The sequence below is a fragment of the Seriola aureovittata genome, chromosome 11, assembly GCF_021018895.1.
Source record: "Seriola aureovittata isolate HTS-2021-v1 ecotype China chromosome 11, ASM2101889v1, whole genome shotgun sequence".
NCBI classification, from domain to species: domain Eukaryota; kingdom Metazoa; phylum Chordata; class Actinopteri; order Carangiformes; family Carangidae; genus Seriola; species Seriola aureovittata.
The window spans coordinates 8719266-8735638 of NC_079374.1; the positions used below are offsets into that span (position 1 = coordinate 8719266).

A 16373-nucleotide genomic window follows, 5' to 3' on the forward strand; every position below is an offset into this window, starting at 1 on the left:
TTTCTCCCATAAAGGCCCATTCAGGCCACTGTAGGGGAATGTGCCACAGACCAACGAGGGTCCACCAAATCCCTTTATTTGTAGCTGAAAGGAGCCAGGTGAGGAGGATATTGGTTTATTCAATGAATCTGGCATTTTCGCAAAGACAAGTTAAGTGTTCTCGTTTCATTCATATGCAATTTCTTCCCCATTGCTTTTACTCTTGTTAAATGAAAGGATTCAAAATAACATATATGCAGGTTTTTTTTATATTTCTTTTCTAAAAAAAGAGAATCAACAAAAAACTCACTCAGACTCATTAATCACTTGGATATTGTGTAGATATTCCAGTGGGCAAACCGTCAGAAAGATATTTGTCAGTTTCTGTTTATCTCTGATACAGAAGTTCAGACCTGATGAGAGGTGAATTCCCACAAGCCCCCACCCCCCTCCTCGCTCCTGAAGGGCATAAACAATACATTTGGAGTAATTTACCTGAAGGAAGCCTGAGGGACCTGCAAAGGTGAACTCCTATTTACCATCATTAAAACTACAAATCACTTAATACCAATATAAACAGCTCAGCTATTATGTCGTGCAGTGCTTGGGAGTTCACGCATGGATAAGCAAAGATCTGAATCGCGGAGGATGAATTGAATGAATTAAAACAGCCCTTGGTAACAACATGATTAAAAAGCTGTTACATCAGAACCAAACCGCGCAGCTGACGCTAAGTCCGATACTTAAAAGAATCACGCCGAAAAAAAAGATTGAATGTTGAATGTTTTAAAATGATTAAAAAGAGAGCAGTAATTCATTTTGATGACAGGAATGATAACCTACGGTGATTTGCGCTGCACTTAATCTTCATCTAAACAGGACTTCAGCCTTTGTGGCCATCTAACCCTACAGAGGAAAATAAGAAAAAAAGGAACTAAGCCATTGTCATTTAAAACGGTATGGAGGTAGCAGCCAACCCCTTACCCTTAACTCTGTTGTGGACAGATTTCCCCTGACAAAAATTAAACTAGCTCCTACTTGGCACTTTATTATCTCTTCAACTGAATGATTTATTGTTTGTGGAGCGAAAGAACCAAAGAGAGGGGGAAGATTACATTTCCAGCCAAAGCTCAGGCCTGATCTCGTTTTTTACTCCCTCTGTCCAGGAAAAAAGCTCCCGACAAACAATAATGTCAGCTGTAATTGATCGGAGGTCGCCGGCTGGGCCTGCAGTAAAAGCACACTATTTAAGCGACAATCGGCCCCGCGCTCTTCAGACGCTGGCTAATGAAGCTGTCTGTCTGGGCTATTTACCTTCTCTTAAATGGAAGGGGAGAGATGTACTGTAAGAGACAGGGCTGGAGAGGATCTGCCTCTCGCTCCCGTGAAATAGGACCTGCACATGCCTCAGGAATGTATAATTGGTTGGCGGAGCCAAAGCTGTGGATCCGGTGCTAATTAAATGACTTGTTTAAAGCCTATCTGTCTTTGTTTGGGAGGCTCTGGGCTTCAGAACAATGCATTGTAAATGCTGTTGTCAAACAAACATTCCTGGTTATCCTTTGATTTGAATTGAACAAGACAAAAGGCTGATTTGCTCTGTGCTAAGCCTTTGGTTTTCATGGTGTCGAGATATTTTTTCCTCTTCTGATCTGTCAAACTGAACAGGACCATTCCAGTCAGGCAGCTAAATGGACTGACTCACTGCACAATGCGTACGCAGTCTGCTGCTGCAAAACAATCTGAGTTTTCCTCCTAATTGCGCTTGTAAAATGGCCCCATGTCGTGTATGTATTTCTCCAACAAAGGTGAGACGGTGGTGCTACACACATGGAGTCTTTGTTGTGGTCATATCAAGGGTTTGCACACCAGTCCCAAAAGGAAATGAATGGCTCATGAAAAAGTGTCTGTCATGCAGCAAGACATTTAGAGGTCTCTCCATAGCACTAATCAGCTATTCATCTTTACTATAACTGTTAATCTCCAAAATCAGAAGCCCTGGCATGTGAGCTGGAGGGAGCCTTACAGCCATTAGATCAAACATAAGACACAGGCTCTATAAATATGCTGTCTGGCATCATGGTGCCACTTTATACAACATGAATGTATGCTTACATATACACAGAAACACAACTGCTCTCACACTCACTCACACACATGCAAACAAGAAAAAACAGACACACACACAGATGGCAGGTTCAGTCAAGGCTGGTGAGTCCTGTTTCTCATTAAAATGGGGGGTGGGGGGGGGGAAGGTATTGAGCTTTGATGTAGCCACCCACAGCCCCTCAGTGTCATTGAATGAAACTTTGAAGCCTTTTGTGTTTACGCAGTTAATGTTGATAATAAAGCAAACATCTTGTCTTTGTTAAATACCTGCCGCACAACTCACGTATATGCACACACACACACACACACACACACAAACAGTCACATAAAAAGAATACATCTCGCCGTAACAAGGAGAGGTAAACATGAAAACATATGGGTACACACTCAGACTGTGATACAGTAGAGATAATTGTGTATAGGTGTGTACACGCATGGAGCCAGCCAGACATAAAAACACATGCAAACAATATGCTTTACGTTCCAAGAGCAATGATGACTGGATACATTTCAAGCCCATTCTCATCAACAAACAAAATGTGTTTAGCATGCCAGGATAAAGAGATACACTTTCCAATGATTCGGGTGGGCAAAGATTTTCCTGCCAAGATGCCTAATGTAACATAATGTAAGAGAAACCATGATAAGAAAACATTTCTGGTTTGATGAGGTAACATAATTGCTTTCCTACCCAAACCACTGGAGTGTAACATGTGGTAGAAATTATGGAGGAGACAGACAGAGGTGTTTGTCCTTTAAGTGTATAAAATCTAAAGCAGGCAACTTTTATAGGATAATTTAAATCCTCAGCTCTAATGGCACGCATTCCTTATGAAATTGAAAGATCAATCATCTCCATGACAGATCTGTTGTGAAAAAAAGTTCTTCCTATCTTTGAAGAGAAAATGCTAAACACGTTTTCGCCATCGCCATCGCCCCCACCCCCCACCCGCGCTAGCCCCCGTTTTAGCTGTCTATTTGTCTCTTTGCTGAAAATGTTAACGAACAGGGCAATAATCAAGCCATATGCTTGCATGTGGCAAATCTCATTACAGTAAATGACCTTTACCAACCAATGCCAACATCCTTGTGCTTGATAACACTGAGCGTATAGAGCGGGGGAGACAATGGTGGGTTTAGTTAATGCAATCATGCATATGGCTGGGGGTGGCCAGTACAGCCAGGCCTTCAGGACACATTAACAAACAGCATTCGCTTGTGTAATTTGGGTCAGAACCAGGCTCACTTTACATTTGTCACACATCACTCTTGATAAATACACAACATCGGTGTGAGAGCACCAACATCCGATCACTGACAATAAGCCGTGGCACGGAGAGTGCTGTGAACAGAAGAGGAAAGCAGAAGGAGAGGAGAGATATTACTAGCAGCTGTTACTACTGCGGGTGCAATATATTCAAGCCCAATCAATAAAGCTCCTACAGACAGTGACACCCAAGCAGACAGAGGAATCATTTTCATCTGATACTTAGCAAAGGCTCCCCTTTTAAAAAGATTGCTTTCAGTCAATGACAACCAGTTGTCATTTGACTAAGGCTCCTGAAATGAAATATATTGACGAGCGTTATCAATCACGGCCCACTCTGTCGTCATATCACTTTGTTGGAAGAAAGGGTGGTGGTGGTGCGGAGGGGGATCAGTTTGCATGTGGTCATCAGATCATCCGTTTTAATTACAAAATTAGCATCACTACCTCCAGCGCTCTCACTTCCTCCATTACAATCACCTCGTGAGAGAAAATCAGTAATGTAGTGTATAGTTTATAGTTGCAGTGCTAATGAGTTCAAGGTGAACTGTGTGATGTATCTGACTCTAATGTGAATTTTATATCACAACAGTCCAGGAAAATGTAGGTGGTTTGGATTTAATTACATCTATGTACGCAGATTAAATAAAAGAAAAAAAAACACTTTGTTGAGGTTATTTCAATTATTTTGTTGGTGTGAATATTTTCTTAGGGATTCTAAACACAATTTATCCTCAAATGCCTTCCTCTGTTTGTTCACACTGTGAAGGACATGCTGAGATTGTGAAATTCCTTAACATTGTTTGAACTTGCTTGCTCTCTCCCTCTTTATCTTGGTCCCAGAGGAGCGGCTGTGTGATGGCGAAGATGTCTGGGCTCAGTATGGCTGATAGCTCTATTTGGATGAAGGTTCCCATATCATAATTGAGAAGAAACACCTCCCGTTTCAGGCAACCGACAGAGTGTTTTTGTGGAACAGAACCAACTACTTCTATCACCACAAAATGCTCTTTGATTCTCCCCCTGATTGCTGCACAGTCGAGCAGTGGAACATTTTTACAGAATAATCACAGTAAAAGAGATTGTCATTTTCTTGTCGTCATCTCTGTATTGTCATTACTGTTATTGTGTACACAGTAATATTATTACTCTATGCTAATGTGTCCTCTTAGACAGTAATCATAGTGAAATGAGAGCACATGATATCCAGGCTTTAATGCTGCACCATCGTAGATGTGTATGTGAAAACTGCTCCGCAATCTATGCAATTACACGCTGTGTATATTTCACATTACTCCAACCTGCGAAAGCTCATCATCACTGAAAGGTTGAATGTCATTTATTACACGTATCACATTTACACCAAGTGACATTGTCTTTTCAAATTGTGTTGTCTCTTCACTTTCAAAGGTCAGCCCCTTCCCTGGCTAAATTCAACCTGACAGAGAATAGTGAGGAGGGGACAGCCGAACGCATGCATCACCCCCACATCAAAGCGCTCCAAATTAATCTATCCAATTAATGAAGAATGAGGCCTAATGTTGATGAGGGATGACAACTCGACTGGTCAGTTGTTTTTTATAGCTCTGCTCCTGCTATTGTGAACTAACCACAAGAGACAATCAAACAAATATTTCCGTGACATGAGGTTTGTGTAGCGTGTTGCCTCTCCTCGCGTCTCCTCCTCTCTATAACGCTGCAACTCCGCTGCCACTCAAAGATGATAGAACTTGATATGGATCATTACAGAAATAATGTTTAATCAATTCCCCGAGTTATTGTAATCTATTTCTGCAGTTGTCTGCGTTCGTGTATTTTGTAGCTACATCAGTGTGCCTCACAATTTCCCAATCATGCATATTCAAGTATTACGCTGATGCTTAACAGCCGACGCAACTGGAATTAGAACGAGGACATTAGACTTCATTAAAAAGAGAAATCATTATCAGGTTTATCTTTTGAAATGTCTATTAAAATGTGTGTGTCGTTCTTCACTTATCTGTCACCTGGCTCCCATGAGCCTGGCAGACTAATAGAGAGATGGTGAGGGCTAAAGCCCAAGAGAGAGACAGAGACCCATCAAGCTCTTCACTCAGGCTGGAAGGCTGTCTGTCTGTTCTGCTACTCTCTGTCTAGCTCAGTGTGTCTGACTCAGTTACCGCCACTACTCCCCCCCTTTATCCCAAACACTGGCAGCTTAAATGGACCCTATTTTGTCCAGTTCAGCCTCGATACCACACGAAAGAAAATCAAAACAAACCACATTGTAATGGCATAAATCAGATGAAACAATAGTGCGTTACAATGACAGAGGTGTTGGTATGTTCGTGAAATGAATTCTATTCAGCCTATGGCTACAATCTAGTCTCTCTCAAGAGCTTCGACTGACAAAGGCTCCCACAAGAGAGCTAGAGAGGAAGATGGATGAAGTTGCCCCTAGACACTCATATCAGGTCAGTATGTGCTTTATCCCCTAATGGTTAAGGTTAGGATTGAGTAGGGGGTGATACTAGATCTGAGCCTGAGGGCCAATGTTCTGTCTAGAGGAGCAGGAAGTAGCCACCATCCTCCATCATGGCCCACATTTAGCTGCGCTGGGCCACCAGCAATAGTGCAGCTAGCAGGTTGGCGAGAGCGCAGCTAGCTAGTTGGATGTGTCCTTCCACCCAGAGAGCTTTATTATTAGAAAGGACATAAACAGACTAATTAAATCGCCGCAGTGGAGCTGGGCTGACAGCTGGCGCAGAGAGTGTGACCAAACAGATCCCTATCAAAGTGCAGAAGCAGTGTCTCTATATGTGTCCTGCCTTTGTGTGCATGACTGTCTGTGTTTGCTGACATGCATGCCTCTAGGTTCTGTTAGTATACATATGTGTTGGGCTGTTAATTTTACCCATTTTAGACGTGCGTTTATTCTATAATTGATGACTATCATTTTTTCCACTGTAATTTCATTCATACACACTGTCATCTTAATGTCTTATTTATCGGTCTAGCGCAAAGAACATTTACTCACTGATATGATCCAAAATGGTACAAATGCTATCCAGCAGAGCAGTAAACACTCCAGTAATTAGTGCATGGTCTCCAGGCTGACTCCACTCAGCTCTGCAGCATGGCCAAGCACGGACCCCATATAGAGAGGAGCCTAGTTATGCATTGATCTCAGAAAATTAAGGCTAACTGTCCCAGATTGCGGCGTCTTGATGTACCTTCTGGATGAGCAATGTACTATACATGTATTGTTTGTAGAGTAAACAAGATGATTTGGGCTTGCTGTGCTTTAAAATGAATACATCTTGAATAATTAATGACGCCCCTTAAAGCGTTGTTATCTGTGTGACCGCCAACGCAAAACCACTGATGATGAGAAAATATGGTTTTAACAACTCAATAATGGTGAGTGCAACAGGACCAGCCTAATCAATGAGGCTGCAACGTTTGCAAACAAGGACTTGAATTATAACGCCAATAATTGATCTCTTCCATTTTTTTCCTCCCTCCTTTGTGTGATGTCATTGTTTATTGATTGTTTCCTGTCAGTGAGGGATGATGGGAAGTTTCGGTTTGTTTTTGCTATGACTTTTGCCCCCCTCTCCCCTTCCCCTCCACCTTTCTCTCTCTTCCCCCCACCCCCCTTCCTCCATTTGAAATTTGCAAGCTGTAGCACCAGCTTAACCAAAAAGGATTAAGTCCCATACCCAACTGAGAACACAGATAATGCTCAGTAATTGGTAAAAAATGAAGATGAATGGGACAGCTAGATAAGGACCAATTAGCTGCTGGGAGTGTACAGCTGTGGTCTCCTCACAGAGCGCTCTCAGGGGCCAAGGCCCCCTCATTCTCTCTCACGCGAGCATGCACACACACACACTCACGTACGCACACTCACACACATGCAAACATGCAAGCGTGAGGGTGGGGCTCGCAGAAATTAGCCTGATGACCCTGGGAAGAGAGAGAATGATGCTTCCTCATCATCTCACCCAGAACCTCTTCCTCTCAACTCTCAGTCAGGCAACACTCCAGGTACCTGTCACCACCCGTCCAGCCTCAGCCTAGCATGTGGCTCCCCCACTCCCTGTTGGGCGCAGGCAGCCTGGACTGAAGCCACAGATGCGAGACAAAGGGCTTTCAGGTTTTTGAAGTAATGCTGCAGAATGTAACTGTTTACACAGCTCAGTTATTAGGACATAGTTAAAATGTACAGCTAACGTCCGACAGTTAGTGTTAGTGTGCGTCTTCTTTTTCCTGTGGCGCTGTCTGTCGGCGAGTTGTTTGGTTGGCATGTCATGGCATCATCTGGCCGATGACAATGGAATTCCCATATCTAATTACAAACAAGATTTCAGCTCCATTAGAGTTGTGTGGTGAGGAGTCAGATGAGTGGCAGGGCAGCACCCAGTGGCCAAAGAGAGACAGAGGGTGAAACACAGGGAAGTAAGTGAGACAGAGAAGAAAGGAGACAGAGAAAAGAGGACAGGGGTGAACGCTGCCCTATCCTTTCTTCCCACTGTTTTTCTAACGTTTTTTTCTAAGAAACACTTTATTTTCCTTCTGCAGCTGAAAAAAAAGCAATTCCTTCTCTTGAAATTGGCAGGTGTTTGTTAGTGGGCAGCTGACAATATTTTCTCTCCCAGTAATGAAGGTTGTGGCTGGGGTCAGTGCACTGGGAGGGAATGGCGGGCTGTTTATCCCCCTCAAGGCCCCGCGCCACACGTGTTTTGCTTGGTTTGTGATCTGTAATTGTGGCATTTCCTGAGAGGCGCAGGAACAATCCACATTGTGCTTTGAGAGGGCCCTGTCTACCCAACTAAGGAGTGTAAGAAAAAAAAAAAAAAATCAAAGAATGACGCCCCCACACACCACTCATTCGGTCTCCATACATTTTTATGTCATTATATGTTCATCTTTTCATCTGTCTCTCTCTCTCCATATACTCCTACCAAAAATACCTGTTTCCCTTCTCTCCCCTCACTCAGGATGTTTGGTTATTTTGGCTGAGAGTTGAACTGGCTGTTTTTTCCCTTATAATTAATAACATTGATGCAAACAGGAAGGTCTAATTGTGATGAATATTTAATGCGAGGCAGAAACATTAGCCTGTTCAGTTTACATCAACACAAAGACAGCGACGGGCAATCCAACTCTACAAACAGAACAGAGTGTCCTTCACTGGCTGTCTCTGCGGTGCTTTGCTTTAAGCACTTCACAATACAAGATATGCTTCTGACAAACACTGAGATGAGGCACCTGTATTTTAACCTGAGGAGGGTTTTTATTTTTTATTTTCAATGGGTTTATGTAGTAGGTCTCTCTCTGATTAAATGGATCTACGTCCTTAGTGGTATTATGAGAGGCACGCTCATTATCATATCAATTCCTATCATGGTTGGTAACATCATTTGTGTAAGTAAACACATCCGCTTGTGTGAGTCCTAGTTTAAGCTGGGTGATTATAAAAACTCCAGTCCATTTCCTGAGAGCAGCTGTGGTCTGAGTCTGTTAAAAAACAGCATGAAGTCATACCCTCAGTCAGTGCTATGAGCCACAGCCAGTCCAGTCCCAACAAAGCTACAGCCAAATACAGTTCTCCTCCTGCCCACTCCACGCTATATCAGTCAAGTGATTTATAAGTTTAGATTGCTATTGGATAATAGGCTTGAGAGCTGGACATATTAGGCATTCGGAGTCCAAAATAGTTTGTGAAAACAGGCCAGAGTGAGACACTTTTGGAATGTTAAATAACCTTGTAATCATGCTTTCTTTTAAGTCGGTCTTCATATTTTTGCGAAATTACAAAATGCTTCCATTAAAAATAAACATGTGAGTGTAAGCCTGGGGCTAGATGAAGAAGACAGCACACTGCTAGCTGTGTTTCATGGCCCTGCAGTGCAGAGCGGGCCATATTTCTCCAGCGTATTATCAGGATGACTCCTGGTGGCCACCCTGTCACAGGAGAGTGCTTGATATAAACAAGAGATTGCTGCGACACCCAGTAATCAATATTAGGATGGTTTCAGTACCAAACATCATTTGTCTCTGCAACCATTCCTTTGACCAAACGAAGCATTAATTCAAATCATAAATCTGAGCTGATTTAAATCCGAGGAGAGTGAGGGAGAGAGAGAGGCCCCTGTCTGACTGCCTGCCCCTAATGATTTATTTTCTACATTTCTGCGAGCGAGAGATTTGTCCATACTCACTGACAGGTCACCTTCAAACGCCAGTGGCAGACTGTTCATCACCATGCAGACGAGCATCTCATCGCTGCGAGTAAATATTAAAGGAAAAGAATCCAATTGATTGTGGATGGGGCCGAGAGGCGTCACTGCCATATATTTCACTCAGAGAGCTAATGCTGTGGCCCATGCACCCACACCTAGAGCTGCTACCCCTTGCCAGAATTATGATTCTACCGGGAGCCTGTGTGGCTGGCTGTGGGCTCAAGGTTACAATTTAAATTGTAAAAAGATAAAACAGTTTCTTATTAGCTCCATTGCCATAGCCTTGCAGTTGGTACTCACATTTATCTTTATTTCCGTGACCTCGTATGCTCGTATTCTCTTTTTTACACACTCCATTCTCTCAGAGTGATGACCTCACACTTTATGCATTTTGCATTGTTAAATCTGCTTAGAAACACATCCTGTTTTCATCCCGCACGCCATAAGCTCCATGGTGTCAAGTATTACTGTTGAAATGTATTCAGGAGTCGAGCCATTTATTACTGTAAATGAATCAAAACCTCCATTTAGCAACCAAAGCTACAGGGATTACATTTGGTCTATAATTTGGAATGGGCTCATGAATCCGCACTAACATACATTATCTTTCTCTTTAATACACTAAGTGGTTCTGTGTGATATTACAAAAATCCTTCTGCATTTTAGGGCTAATAATTAATTGAAATGGCACATAGTGAAAAAAACCAGTGCTCTCACAGCAATTCAATTAGACCTTGTTAAAAGCTGATAGCTTTGGGAAACAGTTCACAGTTTCACTTAGCTATTAAGAACGTTTTTTTTTTCCTTCTAAAACAAAAGTGTAACACTTCAAGAGAAAACAAGACTTACCTTACCAGAGTTAATATTCACACTGCATATAAAGTGAACAAAAACAATATTTCACTATTTTTTAAACAAAAAAGCATTTAGGACGAGCTATATGTACATATACACATACATGTGTATATGTTTTAGTCTTTGGTCATGTAGGCGAAAGCTGCACACATTCACTCTCAGCAAACCTGCAAAAGGTGATGTTATTCTACCTTTAGGGAGTGCTACAGAAACTTGAAACTTACAAAAAATGTTACGGCCATTACTCAGTGGCCCTAAGTCTGACTCACTGGAAATTCAGTCTTCCTAAAACCTCTAATTTTGTTCTAAAATCTGCATTATTTGTCAGTCTTTATTTGTATTTTGATGCAGATATGGGTCAACATGCAAATTCAAAGTTCCTCATTTAATATCTGTGCAAGCCCACAAAAAAAAAAAAAAAATTTAATGATAGTTTCATTTTGTTATAATTGGTTGTGTTTCTTGTAGGCACGGTCTATTGGATGTAAACTGCCACAACTCTCCAACGCATGGACTGCAGCTGAAATCAAATTTAATCGACGAGTGCACGCACTCACTGCTAGCTACAACTTGATGGTATTCTGCCCGTAGGTGGTGCAAATGAAACTTTCAATTTTAATGGTCGTAATTCAAAAGTCACGAGATTCACTTGAAATTAATTCTTCTGCAAAATAATTTTAAATAAAGGTTTGGGATGTTTTTGAAAAATCATGACTGTCATGAGCAAATCTGCATTTGTCTATATTCAGTATTATACACATTCTGATGCAGATGCAGAGTGAGATGCAAATTATACTGTCAGTGTTTAAACATTTCTCTGTCCATCTATTATTAAAATATAAGATGTGTGTGTTTGTCTCTTTGTCTCTGTCTCTACAGGCACAAACAATAGTTTGCAGCAAGCATTTATGAGAGTATGGGTGTGTTTGTGACAGTGTGTGTGTGTGTGTGTGTGTGTGTGTGTGTGCGTGAAGGGCATCCTCACCAACGCTAGAACTGAGGTCTCCATTCTCTCCGTCGGCCCCATGGTGGTTGGCGTTGCCGTGGTAGCTGCTCATCGCCTCCAGCTTGATCTTCTTGACCTTCATGGCCTCTGCGATGGCTGCGTTGGCAGCTGCTGCCGCCGCTGCTGTCAGGCCTGGAGAGAGGAGGCAGAGGAGACAGAGCGCTTACAGACCGCTACATGTCTGCTGGGGCTGAGCCACTGCACCTGCAAAACCTTTCACAAACCTGCCCTGACGGGAAAAAAAAAAAACAATGAAAGAGGAATTTTGAAATAATAAAACAATGAATAATTTTATACACCATGCGGAATAAGCATCTATGAGATCACGGCTTGGTTTTTCATCTTCTGACAGGGGATATCTTCACAGCAGGTTATCATGCTGATGGGATGGATCCCTGTGTGTGTGGCAGCATATGATTTTTATGAATGTTTCACCAACTCTGGCATTCCTCGCCACTGTATTGATGTATTTCTACCTTGATGGGAATAGATGCAGTCAAGATAACAGTACATGATGCAAGCATTTTGTGTGTACAACTTATAATGCACAACATATGCGTATATATATATAAGGGAGGCATGGTGATACAGGGTGACACCGGAGGGTTCAGGGAGAGAAAAAGTGAAACAGGAAGTGAGACAGGTTCAGCATGTGAACGAGTACAGAGCGAGAACTGTGTCTTAAAAGACCTCTTAGCAAGGGTGTTTCTAATGTATTCATCATATCCGAATCACCCAGAATAATGCCTAACATTGGTATTCAAATTCTTCACAGCTATATACTGTAGTGCTTCATAATAAGAGGGCTCTTCTGAGAGTCAAGGCCAGTCATCACACAGAATGGAAAACTATAAACAATGTACCACGGGTTCAAGTATTTTATTCTTTGATACTTGAAAATGGCTTTGAGTTTATTCAGTACTTAAGAGGGCCATGTATGAAAATTAACTAAGGAATATGATCCATAAAAAAAATAAAATAAATGAAGCAATGTATGAAATTCATCTTCATTTAAAGGACTTTTGAGGTGAGAAAATAATGAGGTGGCAACAAGAGCTCTAAACTTTTATCAAGCGAAAGAAAGGCATAAAAAATAAAAATACATTTAAAAAAAAAAATCACAAAAAAATGAAGACAGATTGTAACATATTTCATTGTGTTTGTTTGAAAGGCATTTTTAAGTTTTTAACTGCCCATAAAATCCTGTCTGAGAGTCAATAACCTATACAAATGTTTGTACAGTTTTATACAATGCAACCATTATAATACATTCTTTAATATGCATATCACTTTCTCATTTTCCATCAATTTCTGACAACATGTCAAATATTTTTGAGAATTTGAATGGATTCTTCTCAGGCTCAACGCTGCTGTCTTCTTGAGCAGACTAAATGACTATTGACATCACATTTTAAATAATCATTCCCATTTCCACAGCCACCTCTGAATATATACTGCAATAGCATTATTTTACATGCTCGTCCACCTCGATCAAAACTGACTTTATATGATTGATATAGTAAGTCTGCGATTATAGACATACATATGCTTAGCACACTGCAGAGACCATAAAGCACTGGTTTGTCATTGTGGTACTTCCAGGGTTCTGGTGTATTGAACGTGACTGACAGCAGGGACAGATAGTGGTAAAGCTCCTCTAGGCCTGGTGTGTCTCAGGAGAGTCCCACGACTCTTCTTGCCAACCCTAGCAACAAAAATCAAAGCTGCATGGCGAGAAAAAGATATGTACCTATTAGCGGAATCACTCATATCCACAATACGGTATATCACCTGCCCTTTCACAGAGGCTGCTTATACTTGATATGCAGGTTTGCCTTACGTTTGATGCAGAACAAGGCAACGTCTGCGTTTATCATCGCTCAGCTGTCACGTCTTCATGATGGGACTCAAGAGCGGCTATTAGCCATGCAGTTGAGGGGAGACACAAGTACAAGGAGAGGTAGAAATCAAACATGTGGCTTTAATAGATACATGCAAGCATGCACGCACACAGAGGCGCGCACTGAGAAACACGCACACAAGAACATACCAGCCTGGGCACCCTCTCTCCTCTCATCCCCAGCTGATAGGCAGATGGCGAGAGTCACTCTGAGCCACTGACATGGAGGTGCATATAATTTAAAGCCTTGTTTGCATCTTAAAATACATCAGTACCATATTGACGTACAGTATACATCATGTCAACGAGGGCCCTCTCGTTTGCAATGGGCCCTGGCTGCTGTTCCATATGCATAGGCAGAGCAGGGGGAAAAAAAAAAAAAAAAAAAAGCCATTGCCTCATAAGAAGGTGATACTTTTCCACATAATGAATGTGGCCTCTGCCCAGTCTGAAGGTCAGCCTTCATTTGTGTATAATGGGCAAGAGTCAACTGTTTTCCAAATGAGACGTATGCAGAACAGACTGCCGAGTAAATATTGAAATCACCTCTGGGCTGTTTGTGTGATAAATTCCCCCCACAAATCAGGTGCCGCTCAAAGGAGTGCCGCAGTGGTGCTCTCTGATGCTCTCTAACTTTGGCTGTGAGAACACTGTTGTTTATTGCACTGCGGCCTGTGTGTCCTCAACATTTCTTTTTTTTCTTTTGTAAACTGGACTGAGCTGTAAAAAAAAAAAAAAAAAAATTAAACAAAAGAAAAAAGTAAATTAATCCTTGCAGAAGAAAGCAATAGATTTTAATCAAATGTTGAGGTAAGAAGTGGATTTGTATTACAGTGAAATGATCACTTTTCCATTTTTCATTTATCATTCTGCTGCAACCTCCACCCTTGTGTTTGACTAAGTGACAAACTACATAAATCGAAATCTTTGTTCTGATAATTGTTTCATTTCAACAGATCAATTGTCATATCCACATAACAAACACCTCAATACAGTGGATGTTATGAGGTAGCCTGGGAGATGCTGGCGCCCAGCAACAAGTCTATTAAGCCACTAGAAGTCTAAACGTCAACAAGACCAATCCCACTCAGCGCTAATCTGCATTCATTACTATGCAAACAAAACAATCCAGCCTCATATATTCTTTCAAAGTCACCTTTAGATTCAGACACTTTCTCTCATATAGACACACGGTCAGAATCCTCCTGAGCACAAAACAAACAGCGCATCACGGCCGCATGTAGAGAGCCACACCAGTCGGTGAACAGAAAAAGGGAACATTTCAACAAATAGAGAATAGCATGGCACTGTCACATGGGGAGCACAAAACAGCAAATAACAGAGACAAGGTCTGATGGTAGCCCTTGGAGCAGCTGTCATATTAAATAATAATGAAGGATCTATTAATATGCAAAGGAAGCAGCAGCCGACTGGCTTAACGCTGTCATGCCTCTGCATATTGTCAGGATCTTCATCATTAATTAACATGCTAGCTGCCCCATACCTGCGCCAGTGTCAGAACATTCTTACAACAAACACCCCAATGCCTGTGCCCTCCGCAACTAACTCGTATAATTAAATTAAAATCAGATTAACTTCACATCAGTACACAAAAGACTGACTTTTATGACTTTCTCTAGCGGTGATAAAAAAAAAGAAAAGCAAGAAAAATAACCAGAGCTTATCTGTTGTGTTTCTGTTCTGTTCTCTGTTTGGGACTGCACCATGGGCAACGAATGAAAACACACTTTATTTATCAGGCAAGCAGGATAAGTAGAGAAGAGACACTCCATGTCAATGAGCATGGCCGCCTAATTTAATGCATGGACTGGTGGCAGCACAGCAATGACAAACTGGGGTTGGGAACAACGCGACTCTTAGGTACGCTGCACCACTTGAACTGTGCTATCCACATCATGACAAATTTAGTATCAATTACAGAGCGCGCTAACCTTATGACAAGCAGCGAACTGATAGAGGAGGGGTAAAGGCACAAAGAACTGACACTAAATTACCTGGTGCATACTGGATCTATTTTAAAGCAGCTTGAAGTGGCACCAGATTAGATGATCCACTCTAGAAGCTGACATGCTAATTGTACATCAAAAGAACATAAATATTACAATATGTCTCCACCTACTATACTTGTAGGAAGAACGGGCTCTCAGAGGCACTGGTATCTTACACGCAGTCTTGTACAGTAAGGCAGAGGCGTCTAGCATTAGAAAATATTGTTTTTATCGGTAAAGTACAGGATGCACCCCGGTAAGATGTAGGTGACATTCATTTCTCTAATGGTAAATGCAGTACTCTTGCGTTATTCAAAAGGTTGAAGCCATATCCAGGACATAAATGAATTATATTGAAGCTGCTGCTTAAGTAGTGGCCAGAGTGTGAGTGGAGGCCCTCTCCACTTTAAAGGAGATGTCATCTCAGTGTGGTGTCAGTCCACAGCAAATAATCCGATTTGAGGGCCAATCTGCCTGTAATGCATCAGCAACTGGAAAGGCTCCAGAGCAAACCCCCCACCCCCCACCCCCACAACCCACCCCCACAACCCACCCCTTCCCCCCACCCCCCTCGGGCATGATACTAGCATGCACGCATTCAAGACACTCACACATACACACGTGTGCTTTCACACACATATGAGGGTATTTCCTTAAATGGAAACCTAAGCATATTAAGATGTACTTTTCTAAATGGAACTGGTGTCAAGGGCAAAGATACATATGTTAACAATGTGTTTCACATAGGCTTCTCTGGTCCTGTTAGGAGTGTGAAGAAGACATCTTTCCACTGTGTTGAATATGGTCATTGATTTTAATCTAATGTGATTTGAGTCTATGTCTAATCTCCATGTCTAATAACTAAAAACACTAAAAAAAAACATTTGATGGATCATGGTTTGCATGATGAAATTACAGCAAACACAATTCCTTAAAACAGGGTGAAGTGGAAAAGGATGCATTGGTTCTGTCAGCTCCTTGTCCCATACGAGGCTAGAAGATTAGATAATTGATTTTTCTT

The 16373-nt window shown here is 41.7% G+C and overlaps 1 protein-coding gene across 3 annotated transcripts in view; it reads right to left on the reverse strand.

Annotated features, from left to right (window-relative positions):
- Positions 1-16373, reverse strand: part of dachd (dachshund d) — a 93238-nt gene that overhangs the window by 26190 nt on the left and 50675 nt on the right. For all 3 annotated transcript variants that reach the window (XM_056389201.1, XM_056389200.1, XM_056389202.1), the window contains exon 3: positions 11423-11575. In XM_056389201.1, coding sequence (XP_056245176.1) covers positions 11423-11575 — 153 coding nt within the window. The remainder of the gene's footprint in view (positions 1-11422; positions 11576-16373) is intronic.